This window comes from Phyllostomus discolor, chromosome 2, assembly GCF_004126475.2.
Source record: "Phyllostomus discolor isolate MPI-MPIP mPhyDis1 chromosome 2, mPhyDis1.pri.v3, whole genome shotgun sequence".
Taxonomy (NCBI): Eukaryota; Metazoa; Chordata; class Mammalia; order Chiroptera; family Phyllostomidae; genus Phyllostomus; species Phyllostomus discolor.
Genome location: NC_040904.2, coordinates 54,077,473 through 54,099,682, shown reverse-complemented (window position 1 = coordinate 54,099,682; position 22,210 = coordinate 54,077,473). Strand labels below are relative to the sequence as shown.

Below are 22,210 nucleotides of genomic sequence, written 5' to 3'. Positions count from 1 at the left end.
AAAAAAGCAGTTAGTTACCTACATGGAGGTTCCCATAACACTATCAGATGATTTCTCAGCAAAAACTTTGCAGGCCAGAAGGGATTGGCATGAAATATTCAAAATGATGAAAAGCAAGGACCTGCGACCAAGATTACTCAGCCCAGCAAGGCTATAATTTAAAATCAAAGGAGAAATAAAGAGCTTTTCAGACAAGAAAAAGCTAAAAGAGTTTATCAGCACCAAACCACTATTATTATAAGAAATGTTAAAGGGATTCTTTAAGAAGAAAAAAGTATAAAAACTATAATAAAATGGCAATAACTTTCAATAATTACTTTAAATGTAGTTATTTTTGTAGATGGATTAAATGCTTCAATCAAAAGATATAAGGTGGCTGAATAGATAAAACAAGACCTGTATATATGCTGTCTACAAGAGACCTACTTCAGATTTAAAGACACACAGAGACTGAAAGGAAAGAGATGGAAAAAGATATTTTGTGCACATGGAAATGAAAAAAATCTGGGGTAGCAAAACTTATACCAGACAAAATAGATTTTGAAACCAATGCTATGACAGGAGACAAAGAAGGACCCAGCAATTCTAGTTCTTGGTATTTATCCAAAGAAACACAAAACACTTCAGAAAGACAAGTATATCCCTATGTTCACTGCACCATTATTTACAATATCCAAGATATGGAAGCAACCTAAGTGTCTAGTTGATAAATGAATGGATAAAGAAGAGGTGGTACATATATACAATGAAATATTACTCAACCATAAAAAAGAATAAAATTTGCCATTTGTGACAGCATGGGTGGACCCAGAATGCATTATGCTAAGTGGAATAGGTCAGAAAGAGAATGACAAATAGCATATGATTCCACTTATATGTGGACTATAAAAAATAAAGTAATGAACAAACAAACAGGAAAAAAACTCATAAATACAGAGAACAATTTGATGATTGCCAGTTGGGAGGGAGATGGAGATCTAGATAAAAAAAAAGGAAGGGGTTAAGATGTGTATATTGACAGTTGTAAAAGTAGTCACAGGAATGTAAAGTACAGCTTAGGGAATTTGGTCAATAATATTATAATAACTATGTATAGTGTCAGATGGGTACTAGACTTATTGAAGTAATCACTTTCTAGGTATGTAAATGTCTAATTAGAATGTCATCCATATGAAATGACTATAATATTGCATGTCAACTATAGTTTAAAATATTATGTAAAATAAAAATAAACAATCTGTGTAAATGGACCTACACAGTTTAAGCAATATTGTTGAAGGATCAACTGTGTATAGCACAGTGTATTTATCTGAAAACAAAACAATAGTTTCCCCTACAAAACTATTTTCAAAATATATAATGGCTTCCCATGGTAAAATAACTGGTATCACAAATACATCAATACCACCAAACCAACACTATAAGAAATATTACGGGGACAACTTTAATAAGAAGAAAAAATTTAAAATATGAATAATACAATGACAATAACTACATACTTATCAATAATCACTTTAAATGTAAGTGGATTAAATGCTCAAATCAAAAGACACAGGTAGCTGAATGAAGACAAGACCCACACACATGCTGCCTACATGCAACCCACTTCAGATGGAAAAACACAAACAAACTTAAAGTAATTCATGTACTGGATAACAATGAAGAATTATGGTCCTGGAGAGAAAGAAAACAAGTGAGGTGAGCCTATGCTCTTCTGGTCCTTCTTGTCTGGAGGCCCTTTCCCAACTGCAGTGAGAGGAGGTAGACAGTCCAAGCAGAGAGCAGCAGGCTCACTGGGTTGGGGAACTAGCGACTGGAGTTTGGGTGTTGCTGAAGTGGCTGGAAACTTTTGCTGCTGTTGTTATCTCGAGAAATTTACTTTAATTCTTTGAACTTTAATTTCATCATTTATAAAATAGGGGTCATAATAGATATCCTGATTGGTCAAGGTTAAGATTAAGTGTGATCTTACATATTGCACCTGATGTATGAAAGGTGCCCACTAAAGTGCACCTTTCCTCTGCTTATTCTCCTCCTCTACTTATTCTTCCTCATTATTATTTCTGCTTTCTAGAGTTTGTAACTGTAGAATATGCAGGTAAGATAAAAACCGATGTATGGAATTTCATCCTAAATAGTAACAATTTGGCTGTATAAGTCATAAGTTAAGTATAGCCAAAATAAATTTAATGTTGTCCTAAAGAGAACCCAAGATGTTTGCTCTGAAATATTCATTATATTTTTCTCAAAATACTATTAGTTACAATAATATAAAAAACCCACATCTGGGTGAGATCAGTTTTAGAGCCTAGTATATATTCAGTTTTGAAATATTTGTAGGGGCGTAGCATGGAATTTACATTCTATGAGGCCAACTCCAACAGCACAGGAGCAAGTATGGAAAAATGTGAATAGTTGTTAAGTATGGGGGATGCATATGTGAGAACCTTTATTCTGTTTTCTATAAGTTAATTAGGAATATTTGAAATATTCACAAGGCAAAGTGAAATTTTATTTAATAACCAGGAGACCCAACCACCAGTTCATTAATCTCTTCCCCTTGTGAAGGTACTTATATTTCCAGTCCTTGGAACTCTAGATGACTATGAGTAATAAGTATCAATTGTGCAGAGAACAAATGCTTTTATTCTTTCCCACATGAGCTCTTTCAAGTTCTAAGAGTACTCCAGGTGAAGGTTTTCTGGGAATTAGTAAACAAATCTTCATTCACCTTGCTCACACCCTGCCTTTTTTTTACAGACCCTTTGCTATGTCCCTTCTTACTGAGGTCTCTACGGGAGAAGTCCCAGTCCTTTCATTATCCCTGGCTTAGTTATTGAAGTGGCCCTTCTCTGAACCTCTCTCAGCTCTGCTCTGACTTTTCTGAGCTACAGTGACCAGAACTGTTCCACCCAGGTGACACAGGAGCATAAATGACAACCGAAAATAAATTTGGAAGTTAGCATTAAGAGAGCCCATAGAGGAACAAGCTTAGTGGTAAAAAAATAAAATAAAGTTATGGCTCTGGACTGTGCAGCTGAGTTAGTTGGAGCATCATTCTGCAACCAAAGGGTTGTAGGTTCGATTCCTTGTTGGGACATGTGCCTGTGTTGCAGGTTTTACCCTTGGTCCAGGAGACAGCTAATCAATGCTTCTCCCTGGCACTGAACTTTCTCTCCCTCTCCCTTCATCTCTCTCTGAAAACAATGAAGAAATGTCCCCAGGTGAGGATAAAAAAATAAATAATTAAAAATAAAATTATGTGAGAAAATATGAAAATTAAGCTCATCGTAACAATAGGCAGAAATAGTGGAAATAGGAGAAAAACTAGTTTTAAAAAATGGTTGTTTTATTACTTCCAAGTTCGAAAGCTTCCATCACATGTAGAATGAAACCAAGCTCATCACCCAAGCCAACGCTATGGCCCCTCTCTGTCTCTCCTACTTTGCCTCCATCCATTTCCACTTTGCTCTCTCTGCTCTAACCACACTGGCTTTTCTGCTCCCTGGGAGGCACACTGTCACATTGTGACTCCAGGGCCTTCATGCTCTGCAGAACCACCTTCCTGGACCATTTTTTCCCTAGATCCCACATGGCTCTCTTCTGCACATCATTCAGGCTTCTGACCAGATGCCACGTTCTCAGAGTGTCCTGCCCTGACCTGCCCATAACTTCTCCTTCATTGTTCTCCCATCCCCTTACCTGCTGTTGTTATTCTCTGAACTTATGGTAGGTAGTTGTTTACCTTTGTATTATCATTGTATCGATTACAGTGTAAGCTCTTTGAGGATAAAAACTTGGAATTGGTAACTGCTGCATCCTCCTTGTATCTAGATTAATGCTTGGTATGGATGTGTTGTATGTTTGTATCAGTGGATGGGTGGATGGATGGATGGGTGGATGGATGGGTGGATGGATGAATACCAGTTAAGAGTAGAAGTTCTGGAACCGGATTGTCTGAGTTCACATTCAACCTCTTTTCACTATGTGTCCTTGAGCAAGTTATTTAACTTATCTGTATATACATTACTTTCATGAATATACTTTGTAAACTACAAAGAGTTATGCCTCCTCATAACTCTTATTTATCTTATTTAGTATCTTTTCCCAACTCTACTCCAATGCTTTTTATATCTAGAACTTATGATTCCAATTTATCATTGTATTAGCTCCCTCTCACTACATAAAATTTATCCAAAAATTTACTGGCTTAAAACAACAAACATTTATTATCTCACAGTTTCTATGGGTCAGGAATCTGAAAACAACTTAGCATGTTTCTGATGCAGTGTCTTTCATGAGGTTGCAATCAGGATGTCAACTAGAGCTGCAGCCCTATGAAGGCTTGACCAGGGCAGGAGGCTCCACTCCATGTTGGCAGGAGGCCTCAGCTCTTTTGCTGGCTATTGGCAAGGCAACTCAGTTCCTCACCATAGAGCTACAGGAGTGTCCTCAAAACATGGCAGCTGACTTCTCTCATGTGGTCCAAGAGAGATGGCAAGGAGAAAGCCACGATGCCTTTTTATGACCAAGTCTTGGATAGAACACAGCATCACTTCTGTCCCGTTCTATTGACTAAAAATGAGTTACTTAGTACAGTCCACACACAATGGGAAGGAGAAGTCTCCATCTTTTAAAGGAAAAATTTCCAAAGAACATATGGATATACACTTTAAAACTACGTCAGTATTATATTCATCTGAACCAAATACTTTTCCCTGGGCTTAATTTGGATCTTCTATTTGGACAAAGTTATTTGAACCAGGCCCTTTCTTTTAGCTAAACCATGAGTTTAACCCATCTGGTGGTATGTCTGTGATGCCTGTATGTCGTGGTGACAGTTTCACCTGTCCATAAGTAGTTGTCTCCCTGAGCATGCATTTTCTGATTAGATTTTCTTGGGAATACTTATGAATTTAGCATCGCATGGGGAAGGAAAATATTTGTACGGAATACTTTCTATGTGGAGGCCAAGAATTAATGATTTACCTTTCAAAATTTAAATTTGAAAAAAAAAATCCTATTGGCCCTCAATTATATTATGCTACCTCTTCAGAAGCCAGTAATATTTCCCTGTAGGGACATAGAATCTGTTCTTCCCCTTGGTAATTACAAAACCAAGACAATCAGCTTGAAAATTATTTCATAAATAATTTTAAACTGGGGGAAGTTTGAAGCACAAAATATTGCCATCAAATCCCACTCACAGGCACTACTTGAACAACATTTTGGTGCTCATAAGAAGCTCCACAGATTTGTTATGATAATTATTTGTCTTTGTTATGATTCCATACAACTCACATTGACATTAATATTGAATATAAAATCTTGAGAAGTACAAAGGAAAATCTCTTCTCTCTCTTAAACCATTGAATCCTCCTGAAATGAGGAGTGATCCCACATGATTATCCCAGAGCAGAGTTCATCCAGTTCATTTAGGAAAGGCCTCACATTTGGATATTGATAGAGGAATATATTTACATTTGCTTAGTTGTTTTTCATTGAGGTTAATACAACAATGTCTTGTTTTCACAGATTTCTGGCTGGAGCCTTTTGTTTTCTTTCTCTCAGGAGTCCATATAAGCCTAAAACAAAGAATACCATTATCATTTTCTGTTGCTCTCACTCTGGGGTGTTGCTAAGGGTGAGGAGGTCACTTAAAAGACAACTACTTAGTCCCTCCTGTATTCAGTCACTTCCAAACCTTTGGTCTCTTCCCTTGTTTAAGGAGAAAAAAGAAAGGTATCAAATGCCCCAGGCACTTTTAAAATTTTCCCAGAAGCAGAGGAAACAGAATTTCACATATATCAAACACTCTGTCTTCTAGAGGTATCGAGGGCAAATAAATATTGGGATTTAGTGCTAGAGATTTCTAGTTCCCATTTACAGCTGTGAAACACAAGGCTAAGAGTTGGTGTTTTGTTATTAAACAGTAAACAGAGAGAGTCAGAACTCAAATCTTGGTCTTCAGTTTCTGGATCCCATGTTTGTTTCAACATGCATGCTACTTTTCCTTTGGATAAAGGAACTCAAAAAAGAGGAAACATTTCTAGTGATAAAAAAAGTACCACCAAGTTCCAGATTCTACTTCTGATGACTGCTCACATCCATTGTCCTTGGGGTGTGAGCTGATCTCTGCTTCAGAATAAGCCAGGTAAATTGATGCTACCTGCTGCTGTCTGCCCACCCATGCCTTCCCAGTGGCTTGCCCTTTGTGCTGCCTCATCAGATCCCTGTTCCAGGGTGACTGCAAAGGCTGGCCTTCCCTTGGCACATTTATCTTCAACCCCCAGTGCACAAGCAGAGCACACACTAGACTAACTCATTTATTTCTACTCATTTATTGATGGCCTTTCATAACCAAGTTATTAAGTCATCAATAACTTCAGAGATATAAATGAATGGATCCAGAACTGAGCCAACAGATATTTAAGATATTCACTCAAAATTTTTTTCTAGGATCAGCAGGAAAGTCAAGGCTGAATCATCAGTGGTATCTCCCTCACCTGGGAAAACGTGCTGGGTGTTGTATTCTAATTGGGACCCAGTTTATTTCTCCACAAAGTAGTAAAGTGAATAGCATCTCCAGTCTCCCAAGTAAGATAACAGTTGAAAAATAGATTATATTTGTTAACATTTTTCCAGAATGTTAGCTAATATATGTTTTTCTCATCAACTGACAAAAACCTACCCTGGAAGTTTTGCCAGAAATAGAGTTTAAGCCCTTTCAGGAGTGCTTCTGAGTTATGTCAAACTCAACTTAGAAAATAAAATAAAATAAAATAAAATGAAAAGAATGGAATGGAATGGAATGGAATGGAATGGAGACGGGAAAAGAGGCAGGGAGGGTTTCTAATACCTGAGAAACCATGAAACTAGTATCTAGGAAGCCAGGACACTCCTGACACAGAGGGGAACCATGCATTTTCATGAAGTTTTGGGGTATATGAAGCTGCTCTATCTCGGCTTCCATGAGCACTCCAAGGTCCTGAACTTAGCTCCTTGTTCAAATGCCCCTTTGTCCCAGTTTGCTCCCCACTTATACCCAGAGGCCCCACCTAGATGAGGGCCCCAACTGCTCTGTGCCCTCAGTTGCCTCATTTTCTTCATCTATAAAGTAAGAATAACAATAGAACGTACTTCATTAATTGTTATAAGAATTAAGAGTTGCTGTATGAAAAGCCTTTAGAATAGTGTCTGGCACATGGTATGTTCAACAAGTGTTAGCCTTTATTGTTATTCTTTTCATTAATAAAATATAGTATTTTCATATGATTAGGACCTTAGAGACAGCCAGTTCAGTTTTTTCCACCCATTTTACAGACAATAACACGGCAGCCCAAGTAGCAGACTGCACAATTCCTGTGCTTTCCCAGGTTCAGAGGCCGAGTGAGACACTAGCAGAGAGAACACCACCTTTGTAGCCCAGCAGTCCTGCTTTCCGGTTCCAACTCTGTCTTTTGCATGTGACTTTGGGCTCATCTCTTCACGTCTCAGATTTTTTCTAGGTCCTCACTAGTAAAATAAGTATAACATGACCTACCTTCATGGATTGTTGTGAAAACTGAAAAATATTGACTGAAAAAGTTAATGACTGGCTAATGTGACTAGCATTCAATGGCTGGGCTTTCAAAAGCTGGGAACTGTCACAGCTGCAAACAGGACTCAGCAGGGCTGCTGCAGACTAGGTGCTCTGAGTTCTGGGCCCTTGGCTGCCAGCCGACCTGAGCACTGCATGGCCCACCTTTACTTGAAAATGAACAACCTAACAAAAGACAGGAATCTGCTCACACTCCTTTCTATCAGTTTTCTTCAGTAACTATCTGTCATCCCTAGATATTATCAGCTATCAAAAATTACCGGTGCCTGGTGATAGATAAAATTCTGTAAGTTCTTTTTGTTGTGGGGGGGGGGCGGGGGGGCGAGGGGGGGGCGGAGAGATCCACACTCCACACTCCATTGCTGGCCCAGAGCTTTTATAACTAGCTGAGTTGAGGGTAAATAGTTTTACCTAAGTCTGCTGGCTGAGTGCCAATGTGCTGTGTCTGCTGGGAAAATGGTGACTAGAAACAACTTGGAGATGATGCAAGATGTTGAAAGTACTATGACCAGCAGTGATTTTGCAAGTATGATGCCTTTTTTTGAGGTAGAAATAAATAAAGGTTCAGGGAAGGATGGAATTGAACCAGGTACTTCAGTTTCCTTTTTTGGGAGAAAATGATGAATTATGAATAAATTCTAACTCTAGATAAGAATGCATGTCCCTTGGCTGGTGTGGCTCAGTGGATTGAGTGTGGGCCTGCAAACCAAAGGGTCGCTGGTTTGATTCCTAGTCAGGGCACATGCCTGGGTTGCAGGCCAGGTCCCCAGCAAGGGGTGAACAAGAGGCAACCACACATTGATGTTTCTCTCCTTCTCTTTCTCCTTCCCTTCCCCTCTCTCTAAAAGTAAATAAATAAAATTTTAAAAAATGCATGGCACTCAGAGTCTATCAGAAAACAAATCTGTGGGACCTGAATGTCTATGAAAAGATTATAGATACCCCACAGTGGGGGTCGGGATCCCTGCCCAACTTTGAGAAGCAGCTCCCTCTTGAAGTCTTACAATGCTCATTTACTAATAAAACACCCCAAGATGTTCTGTATATAAGAAACCTGCTCACTTCCGGCAAGATGGAGGAATAGGTGGACGAACCGTATCTCCTCGCACAACCAAGAACAGAACAATAATTTACAACAATGATTTGCAGTCATAATATCAGAACTGTCAGAGGATTTATCTAAATGGAAGTCGGACAGCCAAGAAGTTGAAGTAGACCCGTACATCCAGACTGGTAGGGGACTACGAGCCAAGTGGGCGCGGGCGGGCGTGGGTCGCCGGCCGCGTAGGTCGGGGGAAATTTGGCACAAAGTCGGCGGGACAGCCATCCGGGGTGCGGGAGCGCAGCGGTGCAGCGGGGATCCCTGAATACGCAAGCAGTGTCTGGGGGAGTCAGTGGGGCAGCGATTGTGGACCAGGGCAGAGCTCACGGCCCAGAAGCCCAGGGAAGTATCTGACTCCAGGAGAACGGAACTGTCACCATCGATCCCTCCTGTCCCCGCTCCTGCCCCTGCCCCCACATATAACGTCACAATCTAGTGACTGGGGCGCCCAGCCCCGGTGAACACCTAAGGCTCTGCCCCCCACCGTAACAAGAGCAACCAGACCGGAGAAAAAATAAATAAATAAAATAATAGGAGAGATAGGGAAAGACATAAGATATGTTTCCAGCAGAACAGATCAGTCCCCCAGGACTCATCCTTTTGAGTGACCAAGAAATAGCCAATCTATCAGATGCATAGTTCAAAACACTGGTGATCAGGAAGCTCATGGAATTGGTTGATTTTGGATGCAAATTACATGAAAAAATGCAGGTTACCATAAAAGAGATGCAGGAAGATACACGGAGGAGAGCCAATAGTGAAAGGAAGGAATCTGAGTCTCAAAACAATACAGTGGACCAGAAGGAAGACAGAATCAACCAAGCAGGAAAGCATGATGAAATAAGAATTCAAAAAATCGAAGAAAAGCTTAAGACCATCGAGGACACCTTTAAACGTTCCAACATCCGAATTATAGGGGTACCAGAAGGGGAGGACCAACAAGTGGAAAAGTTATTTGAACAAATAATAAAGGAGAACTTCCCCAAACTGGCAAAGGGAACAGTCTTCCAAGAAATCCAAGGAGCAGAGAGCGCCCCAAAGAAGTTGGACCCAAGAAGAAACACACCAAGGCACATCGTAAGTACATTAGCCAAGGTAAAAACGAAGGAGAGAATCCTAGAAGCAGCAAGAGATAAGGGGACAGTAACCTACAAAGGAGTTCCCATCAGACTGTCAGCTGATTTCTCAAAAGAGACCTTACAGGCAAGAAGGGGCTGGAAAGAAATATTCCAAGTCATGAAAGACAAGGACCTACATCCCAGATTGCTCTATCCAGCAAAGCTCTCATTTAGAATGGAAGAGAAGATAAAGTGCTTTTCAGATAAGGTCAAATTAAAGGAGTTCATCATCACCAAGCCCTTACTTTATGAAATGCTAAAGGGACTTATCTAAGAAAAGAAGATAAAGAAAAAACATGTATAGTAAAAGGACAGCAAACTCACAATTATTAACAACCACACCTAAAGCAAAACCAAAAGAAACTAAGTAAACAACTAGAATAGGAACAGAACCACAGAAATGGGGAGGGCACATGGGGGGGTAGCAGTAGGGGGGGGAGGAGGAGAGAGGGGGAAAAGGTATAGAGAATAAGTAGCATAGAATGTAGGTTGAAAATAGATAGGGGGAGGGCAAGAATAGTACGGGAAATGTAGAAGCTAAAGAACTCATAAGTATGACACATGGACATGGACTAAAGGGGGGAACATGGGTGGGAGAGGGGGTGCAGGGTGGAGGGGAGTGAAGGGGGAAATGGGACAACCGTAATAGCATAATCAATAAAATATATTTAAAAAAAAGAAACCTGCTCAACACAGCTTTATCTATCCTTTTCTGAATGATTGGCACAGAATTTCCATCACTATTATGTAGAATAGTGGCTACTAGGGAACACTCTTTGGGAAACTACAAGGTTTGAAATCAGATCTTAATTTTATTGTGAGTCTCTGCTTCAACCACTTCAGACAAAGGATAAACGGCTGACTAGAAAGGAACTACATTTTGCTGTCTTATATCCCATTTCATTTGGAGGAACAGAACTGTAGCATCTGCCTATCCACATGTCTCAGAGAGCAGAATGCGGCCCATTGTGTTCAGCTCCTTATTTATCATTAACCAGCAATGGAACTCTCTGGGAACTGGCAAAAAGTAAATAAAATAAAATGAAAGTAAATCACATTGGGTTCATCCAAGGGCTGGCTTTGGAGCAGCCGGTGGGTTGCCATTGTCTTCCATGGGTCATGATTTCTTGACAATGTTCACATCATTTACTGGACTGTGAACTCATGAAACAATTTGGGGATGGACTCTGTGGGCCCAAACAAAGCAATGAAGTCCAGTTAAGATATAAATGTTTTTAATGATGAGGATAATTATAACTGATCGAAGCCTGGAATTATCTTAATATGTAAAATGGGATATGCAAAAGAAGTAAAAATGCCACTGAATCTCCTCGTTACCACACTGTGATGTTCATTACCCTCTGTCTCTAAAGTTCACAAAAACTAGTCACCTTTTTTTTCCTTTTTCTGACATTTTCATCTGCTACTCTCACATAAACACCCACCAAATGCACTCTCTTTTGCCTTTAATTCCTTTTCTTCCTCCCTCTCCCTGTGACCCTTTTGGAAAAAAAAAAATTAAATGAGACAAGCACATTATAGGATGCCTATAGGAATATCTGTTTTGAAGCAGGAAAAAAAATAAAAACTAACCCTAGCATTTGGTAGAAACCTATCAAAAAGAAATTAAATGAAAAGTAGTTGAAAAATTATTAGGCTGTTATTATCTCTTTAGTCTTGACCTTTTGGTAAGACATAAATAAATACCATCCAAATCTGACAGAAGTAAACTGCAAAATTCCCACAACAGCAATCTGACAGAAATATCATTTTTATTTGATGTCAAAAGTGGCATTTCTTAGCTGTTTAATAAAACAGGAATTATTAAGAAAAGTAAATGTTGAATTGCACCGTAAGAGTCTAAGCCAGATGGCACAATCTCTGAGCTAATTTGCATGACAGCTGCTTTGCCATTTAGATGGAATCGCCTATACCTAGAAAGTCTTTTTTTAATGTAGTTAAATTTAATTTGCTTTGACATGTATTTTTAGGGTGAAAATATATATTGTATATTAATGCTGATATTACATATTAATATTTTATATTAACTATTCATTCAATGTCTTTTTCTATTGTCTCTCCCCAGGAGGCAAATAACCTGAATAAAAGCACAACAAAAACAGAGAGTGCATGGCTCTTCAGAATGTGGTACACCTTCGACCATAAGTATCCTTTGAGAACAATGGTCCCCCAGGTCCTGCAACAGGGCAGAGATTCACTTATACCTCTTACTTGCTGAGATTTGCACTCCAGTTCTTCCAGAAGCACAAAAAGGTAAAGTGGATTCACACCAAACTTATCAAAAACAATGATTTAAAAAATTGAAAAGTTGTGTAGTCCATATTTAGGTGTTATAAGAGGCTACACTGAAATCTCTCAGGGCCAAATGAATGTGGTGTTTTCATGGCTGCCTACTATTTCTGAATGTCAGATGTAAAACCTAGAGTCCTGAAGGACCAATCTATTTTATTAGTTGATATTTTACTGTTGTCCCTTTGTCAAGATCTCATTCCTGGTCCAGCTGGCCTGAGAGACAACACAAAGCTCCTTCACCCTCTCCCAGGAACTCATGTGCGTGCTTTTGTGGATGCTGTAAATAATGAAGGAGTGGGGAGGGGGAATGAATGGGCCAAGGAGAACAATGCTTCTGGTCATTATAAAATAACACTACTTGGTTTTCCAGGCAGAGTTCAGTAAGCTATTCCCAGTGAAACACAATTTTAAAATTCTAGCAATCAGTGTAAACACAGTGGCTCAGATTCACCTTGCCATGCGTTGGTTTTCCAGGCAGACCTGTGTAAGTTTTTCACAGTGAAGGGCAATTTTAAAATTCCAGCAATCAGTGTAAACACAGTGTCTCAGACGTACCTTGCCTTGTGACTCACAGGGCAGAGAAGTCAGGGCGGAGAAGTCAGAGCAGAGAAGTCAGGCCAGAAGGGCTTTGCCATTGTGAGCTGCAGTAAGCAGTCCAGCTCTAATCCCAAGCAAAAGCATCACAGAAGAAAGGAGAGGACTGCACTGAAAATTGAATGTGTCGGGTCTTTGTAGTTAGTTTTCCATAGTCACAAATCCCTCTTCTTTCAGGGAGAAAATATCAGTCACTAGGTGATTTTAGAGGTTCTCAACAATGATTAAAGCCAGAATAGATCAGTAGGAGAGGAAGAAGAATTAAGAACTGAGAAATGAAATTCAAAGAATAAGATGAAAAAGAGGTAAAAATGGAAAGGGGAGAAGAGGCAAGAGAAATACAGGAAATTCACAGTAAAAAGGAAAGAAAGCAAATTAAAGGAATGACTGTGTACACAAAAATTAAGTAAGAATGAAGTAAAGAAAAGGCACATGAAGGTGGCAGAAGCAAAAGTAAAACAAGGTGAGAGTTAGAAAGCAATTCTGAAAAAAGTAGAGCATTCCAGGAGTTACAAAATGGAGAGTGGAAAGTGGAGGTTTTTTGAGGCTGCAGTTTCGTTTTTCCATAGCTCTGTTACCTATGATCAGATATCTTACCTCACTCGATTGTGAGCTTTAATGGACAGTGTAGGTTGCTACCACCTTAAAAGCAGTTTCTCTTGGCCATTAACTATCTTTTGGAGGTGCTGGGAACTCAGTAACTACCCATAGCTTCCTGGGAGAAGCTGGTTCTTACCAAGTCATGCTGGTTAATGTTCCTGGTTGATTTCTCTTCTGAAAACACAATTTCCCCTGCCATTGCTTAAAGTGTCTGATAACCAAATCTGTACAAAGTAAAAAAAAAAAAAATTAACTAAAGAGTGCACATAAAGGCTGCTTGGTTATGACAAGATATATAGGAGGAAAATGGTAAATTGGAAATGAGATCAAAGATGTCTTTGTTCAAATTCTGGCAGCACTGTGAGGAAGGCTTTAGAATGAAGAAAAGGAATAAAGGGAAAAACTAACTTTAAAACAAGAAAATGAAGTGGGAATCCAGCCAGGTTTTAGGCGTAGAGTAGTGGCTCTAAATTCAGATGATGTAAAGTTCTTACCTCACTTTTCAGCAGGGTTTATCTGTCCCCATCACAATGGACAGATTAGCAACAAATAAAAGCAGATTTATGCTCTCAGTGATACCCTTTCTCATGATAACTTGTCCTCCTGTGCATTCATCCTAGAAATTGCAGTACTATCATCACTACACAAACATATTTTCACTTAGACAACAAAGTTTTAATATCCTAGTTATACTTGCAATTCATGCCCAGAGAGTAGCAAATGAACGAGTTTCCACTCTGTGACTTCTTGATATATCTGTAATTTTAGAGACATATCATCCACCAGGCATTGTGTTTCTACTATTGTCCCCACAGAACCCCGGTAATGTGCCCCATGAACCTCACAGGTAGGCTCTGCTGGCCTCCGCCAGTGGGTGGATGATGCTCCCACCCCAGGGTCAGGTTTCCTGGCCAGGACAAAAAGAAATTGTTGTGAGGCAGAAAGAAATTGATTATGCAGTTTGGAGCTGCTCAAGTTTCATTTCAGTAAAATTGCATCATGCAAATGAGACATCATAAAGAATTACTGACAGAAAAATAAGAATAAATAAGCCTTCATGTTCACCTGTATCAGTCAGGGCTCTCTAGAGAAACAAAAACAGAGCTGGCAGGAGCTATATACATGTAAATGCATGCATGCATATATACATACAAACACATGCATGTGTATACACATATATACAGAGCATACATACATACATATGCACATATGCACATGCAAAAGAAGGGTTTTTTCAAGGAATGGGAATTCAAGTGATTGTGGAGGCTGGACAGCGCAAAACCCACAGGGCGGGTCAGCAGGCTGGAATCTGGCAGCCAGGAGCCAGTGCTGCAGCTTGAGGCAGAACTTCTTTCGTGGGGAAACCTCAGGTTTGCTCTTAAGGCCCCCCAACAAAGGTGACCCATAAAATTAACAACCACAATTTCAATTCACACTCGGTTTATGCCCAATATTCAGATCCAAGAATAGGAAAAAGACCATCTAAATTCACCATCGTTATCAAGAAAACAAGCTACTGTGACTCACATAATTTTGTTTACTTTTTTTTTTACTTTTTCATAGCATAATTAAAACACATATACATTTCCATAAAAATTTTTCAAAACTACAGGAGGACAAAAGTAACAAAAATAAACGTTTGATGAAGACGAACAATGGACAACTACTGTGTTGGGTGTTGTATTACTTCACTTCACCTGCACTGCTCTGTAGAGACTGTAGTGCAACACACACGGACTGCTGGTGGTGTTGGCCTCTGCTCAGACAACCCCGGGCTCCCCTGTTTGAGAGTGCTGTTGGAAGCCTGTGGTGCCAAAATTGATGATTAATTAAGATTTCATTATGAGTCACTCAGCAGTAATTCTGAGTCATGCGGTGCAAAGGAGAAACTGAGAACGAAGAGACGAGAAGGGGAATTGCTACTGAGAACCAATGGTTTGCTGCTGGGTACATTACTTCACTCAGTTCTCATAACCACTCTTTTGGTTTATTAAATTCTTACAAGCATGCTATTTGAGGTGAAAGAAACAAACTTTCAGGAAACTTAACTTTCTTCAGATTCCATAGCCAGTGTCAATTCCACAATTCAGGCTCAGATCTGCCTCATGCTAAAGTCCATTAACATACTTCAATGAACTTTATCACGACAGCTCTATGTCCATGAATGATGTCCCTGGCCACATGTAAAGCCCCATTCCTACATGCTCATAAAGTCACCGTTACATCAGTGAATAATAGAGACTGCTCACATTGTGTAGTGTAGAGCTCGTATCTCAAACAGCTATTGAAGATATATGGGGTGATAAGGTTGGGGTCATTGTTGGTCACCCCAAGAGCATTACCATAAAGCAGTCCCAAGTGCTGAGTCAGGTCCTTGACTTTTCAGGGGCAGAAAGCTGAATATGCCAAAGACTCCTAACTGGTTTAGTTTCATAGAGATAGATGCACTCTAGCCAAGCCTGAAGGAGGCGCAGGTATAAAACAACATTGACTCCCTAAATGATTATATATATTCCTATGGGGAGAAACACTCTTTCCCAGTCATGAGAAGGTTCAAATTTCAATGTGAACCCTAGTGTCCTTCCAGACCCCTCTCCTGCTCCTGCTCCTTGGCCTTCCTGAGACATACCAAGCACATTCCTGCTTCCAAACCTTTGCACTGACTCTTCCCTCTACTGGGGATGTTCTGCCCTCAGACACTCACATGCCTCTTCCTATATCTCTTCCATTCAACTTTCCACTGAGAGCTTCCTGGCCCCATATTTAAATTAGCAGTCCAGGTCCTGACTGGGTAGCTCAACTAGAGCATTGTCCTGACACAGTCAAGGTTTGGGGTTTGATCCCCAGTCAGAGCACATACAAGAATCAACCAATGAATGCATAAATAAGTGGAACAACAAATCAGTCTCTTCTCTCTCTCTCTCTCTCTGGAAAATCAATAAATAAAGTTTTTAAAAAACAATTTAAATTAGCAATCCCAACAGGAGCACTCTTTCTTTCACCCCCTCCCTACTTCATTTTTCACTGGAACACTTACCACCATCTGACCAGGACATATGCTTTCTGGAAACAGGGGTTTGGGTCTGTTTTCATCCATGGGTGTGTCCTCAAGGCATAGAACAGAGGTTGGCACATAGTGAACACAATAAACATTTGTTGAACGAACGAATGAGTGAATGAATGAAAGAAACAAGCAAACAAACAATTTGCTATCTAGGGCACCTTCATTCTGGACATGAATGTAGCTGGAAAATCCAATTAATTATCTAAAGGTTGCTGAGTCTGAAAGCAGAGCAAGGCATACTAGATATAATCCTAGAGTTTTTACCCAGGCTGCTCTTTGGCATTCAAATGGCACACAACATGTAGATATCCAACCTCCCCAGCCTCAGTGTCCCACTCCCTAGGCAGGGACAGTTACATCACTGACCTCCAATGGTTGGTCCATCCTTCCTTAGGTTTAAGCAGTGTACCTGATTTGGTATATTCAGAATCAGGCTTAGAAGCCACTCTCTGCCTGGGTAATTTTGGAATGTATCTTCTCTCATCTCATGTATTCACTTTATTAATATGAAAACTCAAAATTTTAGAGCCACCTGCCATCCTCACTAACAGTCTTTTATAATAAGAAGGTTAGGAGTAGAAATTGATGCCCTTGTATTCGGATCTTAAGTCATTAGACAAAATGACTTGCTTAGACTCACAGTGTTATTGCATAGCTGGTGTGGGAATCTTATGTTGCCTTATTCACAGTGACTAATGACTCTGCTGGTCTGTTTCCTACAGTCTCTGCCATTCTCTCGGTTATCATCTCTCCCTTTAAGCATGTATATGTGTTAATCTTACAAATGTGAATGACACCAGATAAGAATGACCTTTTCTAAAAAAAAAAAAGGCAGCCTAAAATAATGTTTAACACTTCCTGTATGCTGATATCAACTGAAAATAAGGAATTATCATGTGGTTGCCAACATTTTACATAAGTGTGAATAAAGTGCAAAGATAACAATGGATTGGCAAGTTGACACAGTAACAGAATTACATAAAGCCACGTGGATGGAGACTTCCTTCCCATCACCAGTTTGGAATGAAGAGCACATAGTGGTATTACCAGCAGAATGAAAGGCTCATACATTATGTGCGGGTGAATTTTCCACTCAAGAGTTTGGCAAGGAAAGTGGCGGATACCAGACCCCCTCCTGTACCAAAGTGTAACAGGCTGGGGCTGCATTCCAGGAAAAGTAAACATGAGCATCAGGATAATTTAAAATGATACTTGGGCCCAAGTATTTAATGAATTTAAATGTAATGGCACTGCAGTCTTAAAAAGGAGAGTGGGAGTGGGGAGACTTCCCCTCCTAAAACTTGGCAGAATTCATTATATCCTACACAGTCACACTTATTTTAAATCATAGGTATGAATATTGTGAGCAATAATTTCCATTTTAAATAATGATCACTGCCTTGCAGTTGTTTCTTATTCTGACTAGCTGAGGCATTCATGAATTATTTATTGGGGTAGGACTGTGGCCTTGTGAATGACTTGAGTTTACTTCACAAAAAACTCTCGGAGGAGCAAGGAATGTTAGGTCTGTGATCCTGGTTTTATAAATGAGGCAGCTGAGCCCAAAGGAGGGAAAAGGTACATCCAAGGTCACTGATGGACTGGGATCCAGCATTCATAATCAACAAAGAGCGGTCGGTGTCTACCTGAAGAATCCAAGGGACCTGGCTCAGTGGTTTGTCCGCTGATTGCTGGTAGAATTATGTGTGATGCTATTGTGAGTGGCACACAATCGATAGTTTTATGTGATGGTTCTTCACCATCAGCAACCTCACTAGTCATGGGTAGGCTCTGTTTTACCTTCAGTAGCAGCAGAAAGGATAGCAGAAGATGTAAGTAAAAAATCATTTGTGCTATGAATGATTTATTGACTGCCTACTTTGTGCCAGACCATATACTAGTACTGAAGGCCCAGCAGCAAATGGGGTAGGCATAGTTGACCCTCATGAAGTCTTGCTTATTTGCTCAGGGTACACATGACATTGTGAGGGCTGCCCCTCCCACTAGGGGGAGCTGACTGTGGGGAAGAGTCAGCTTTCATCTACCACACCCTCCCAGGTGGTTAATCCTGAGGGGATTCAGCCTGACTGTCCATCACCCTTGTCCTCACAGGGGCTGGTATAGAAAGATCTTATAGATAGCATTTAACTTAGCACCTAAGTGTAATGAAATTGAAATTCACTAAGAGAAAATACTTCCAGGATCCTTGTGTTCCTCTGACTTTTCGGTGAGAACCAGTGTCGGAAAATGTTCACAATGCCTGGAAATGTGAGCCGTCTTTTATTCAGATCATAACTAGGGTTTTTCCTGATGTCTCCTTCCATATAATGGGAATAATAAATACTGTCCTTTGTTTTAGCTAAATCCATTGGAAAAGTTGGCTAGTTATTAAAATAGCTTTCTACTGATGGATATTGGTTCACTTCCCTCTCAGAGCCCAAACATATTAAAACAGTTAAACAGTGCAGTTTTCTCAAGACCCGGTGGCCTAAAGACGTAGCAGTGTCCCATAGCTGGACTACGGCTCTTCTGGAGCTCTGGCAAGTGACTACAAGTATGATGTTGTGAACTGTTTCCCGAACGTGTTGGGCCCCTGCTGAGGTTGTAAAAAATTGTAGATCCCCAGTTGATAACTGAGTTTCCTACAATAATTTTAGGACTCTATAAGGCTTTGCATTCTTGATTTGTTTTGTCTTTTCCCCTGCAGTTTTTAATGCTGTCTCATTTCATCTTTACTTTAAGCAAACAATATTAAAATCTGAATTTATGAAAATAAAAATTCAGAAGGTAACTCCCCCTCTTCTGGAATAGATTCATAAAATAAACTCCTCTAAATCCAATTTTTAAAACTATCTATGGAGCATGTTCTCTTTGCAAAGCAGTATATTAGACTCTCCTCATTTGTTTATTTATTCATTTATCATAATATGTTTATCAAGAGCTACACTGTCCTGGACACTAGGGATAATATAGCCATGGACAAATTCTCGAAAAGCTTACCTTCCAATCTGGTTCTGTTTTTAAAGTTCTGATTTACAGATGTCTTTTCAGGATCATGATTGTGACATAAAGGTGTACTTAGCCCTGGCCAGGTGGCTCAGCTGGTTGGAGTGTCATCCTATACACTAAAAGGTTGAGGGGTTCTACTCCCAGTCAGGACACATACCTACATTGCAGACTTAATTCCTGTTTGGTGTGCATATGGGAGGTAACTGGTTGATGTTTCTCTGTCACGTCAATGTTTTCATTTCTCTCTGCCTTCCTCTCTCTCTAGAAATTAATAAACACATCCTCGGGTGATGATTTAAAACAAAGATGAACTTAAACATTCTATTTTTGATTTTGATCAAGTAGAAAAAAGTCTGGTTCTGTGGTCAGGATTCAATGATTTGCTTTTGTAGCCTATCCACTAACTAGCTGTGTATTTTTAGCAGTTATTTACGCTCTCTGTGCCTCAGGCTCTTAGCTGCAAAATGGGAATAATAGAAGTCCCTCCCTCACAGGTTTACACAAACTACTTAAAACAGTGCTCAATGATGTTAGCTTTATTGTTATCGTTACTACCCAATGATGTCTAATCTCTTAAAGGGAAGCATCATTTAATGTGCTTAGTACTCGTTGTCATTTATTATCTCCAAGTGACCAAAAGAGCCATTATTTTGTGTGTTTACAATAATTTTTAGCTGTAACAGCCATATCCTAATACCATAACAAAATCTTCAGTCTTTATTTAAAATTTTTTTGAAAAAGGTTCCACTTAGACTATAAAATCAGATATAAATCTTCTTATCTGATCTTGAGTAAATGGATGTAGCTGGGTAGTAGGTAGATTTTTGTGTCCTCTATTATGCATATTCCATTGTTTTATTTATGATTCTTCTAAGTTATAGTCCATCATCCCACAGTTATTTTTTCCTGAAACTATACCACGGATAGCACTTTGGACTTAACAGAGAAGTGCAGCAATTTTCCTGTCCCACAATGGAAACAGTGCAGCCTTTGATGATAATTACTCCTCTTGTACTTTCTTGTGATAAAGGAAATCTTTCAATTGCTCCTTTCAGGTGTAGCCGTGTGTTTTGTCATTAGCAGTGTGATGTTATATTTGAAAATTTCTGGATTAGTATTGAATCATTTTATGAGGGAAAAAAGAAGAAAAAATGCTAAGACTGACAAAAATATAGGTATTACCTCAGTGTTGCCTGTTTTAAATTTAGGTTTTGTGTTTGTTTGTTTACTAGATTACTGATTTATTATAAAAGGATATAATTCAGAAACAGCCAGATGGAAGAGATGCATAGGGCCAGGTGTGTAGGGAAGGGGGTGGGGCCCCCATGTCGTCTGCAAGTATGTAACAATCTTCCTGTCTCCACTTGCTCACCAACCTGGAAGTTCTCCTAACCCCATTCTTTTTTACTGAATTTACTACAGTGAAATTGGTTAATAAAATTATATAGGTTTCAGGGGTACACTTCTATAATACATTATGTGTACATTGTATATGCAGTCAAGTCTCCTTCCATCACCACTTAGTTCCCTTGGAGAAAAAGTTTTGTTTTGTTTTTTTTTAATATTCTTTAATTGCTACTTGGTTACTCCTTCTCAACTATAGGAGCCAAGTCATTTACAGGCTGCCAACAAACTCACGAGCTACCAGAGACATCTTGTCGGCATGTCACGGTAGCTGGCCTCACGTGTTATCACCTGACAGGGAGATGAGGCAGGGTCTGTCTCGCGGACCACAGTTTCTAGCCCTCATCTGCATGTGAAGCTACAGTAGACAAAACACAATACACATGGGCCAACAGGGGCCTGCCCCAATAGAAGTTCACTTCACAAGACAGATGGTGATGACATAGTGTCAAGTTATGTCAAACCAGCTCAGACATAAAAGTGAGAAGAGAGGTAAGCATGCTGGTCACTAGTGAAGCAGGAGATGTTGGAGACACACACACCATTCTTCTAGTCTTGGGGGAAAGAGTCCAGGGAGGAATGGGGTCTCCTGGCATGAAATTAAACAATAGAAAGGGAGGCTGAGAATTCTGAGCAGAGGGAATAACCTGGAGGAAAGTCCTGTGACAAGGATGCATGAATAGCAGGAGGGAGCCTGAACAAATCTACCTGCAAGGCCCTGACTCGGAAAGACGAAGGGAAAAGGGTGGCCTCCAGAGGACAGTACCGTCAGCCTTTAAGCCAAGATGGAAACTCTTATTCCCCACATGTGGTGAAGTCAGAATTCCCTTTCATTGGCATGAATATTTCCCCCCACACCTGATAAAGTCAGAGTTCCCTTTCATTGGCATTAATTGTATTCCCTACACCCGGTGTAATTAGACTTCTCTTTCATTGGCATGAATGTTATGTTTTTGTCTGGTGACTCAGATGACTAAAAGGTAGAGCAATGTGTCAGAAGCTAAAGAGCCTTTTCAGTCTCCCTTCTGTCACAAATCTGGTTCATTTGTAGGACAGTCATTCATGAGGTACCTACACATTTAAAGCTTCCAGAATTGGACTAAATTTTAATGTTTCTTCCTCTGGAAAAAAATAAGTATTTTGTTTAAATTTTCTTCAATTATCTTAACAGAATTTAGTTTTAGTACTTCTCCCCTGCTCCCCCCAAAATATAAGTATGTCTTCCAGCTTCTTCTGAAGCCACAGAGAGAGGGTGGTTGCCCTCAAGATGCCAATATCCTAATGAGGTAGACACACAGCCACCAATGCACTAAGAACTGTATTAAAGTTATGAATAAAAGTGCTATGGAAGCTGGAGTGGGGTATAACCAACTAACCAGCTTTGGAGAATTGAGAAAGCAATTCAC

General features: G+C 39.8%; 1 protein-coding gene across 2 annotated transcripts in view; it reads left to right on the top strand.

Annotated features, from left to right (window-relative positions):
- Positions 1–22,210, top strand: part of SLC9A9 (solute carrier family 9 member A9) — a 540,019-nt gene that overhangs the window by 431,338 nt on the left and 86,471 nt on the right. For both annotated transcript variants that reach the window (XM_028505205.2, XM_036017879.1), the window contains one exon: positions 11,907–11,986. In XM_028505205.2, coding sequence (XP_028361006.1) covers positions 11,907–11,986 — 80 coding nt within the window. The remainder of the gene's footprint in view (positions 1–11,906; positions 11,987–22,210) is intronic.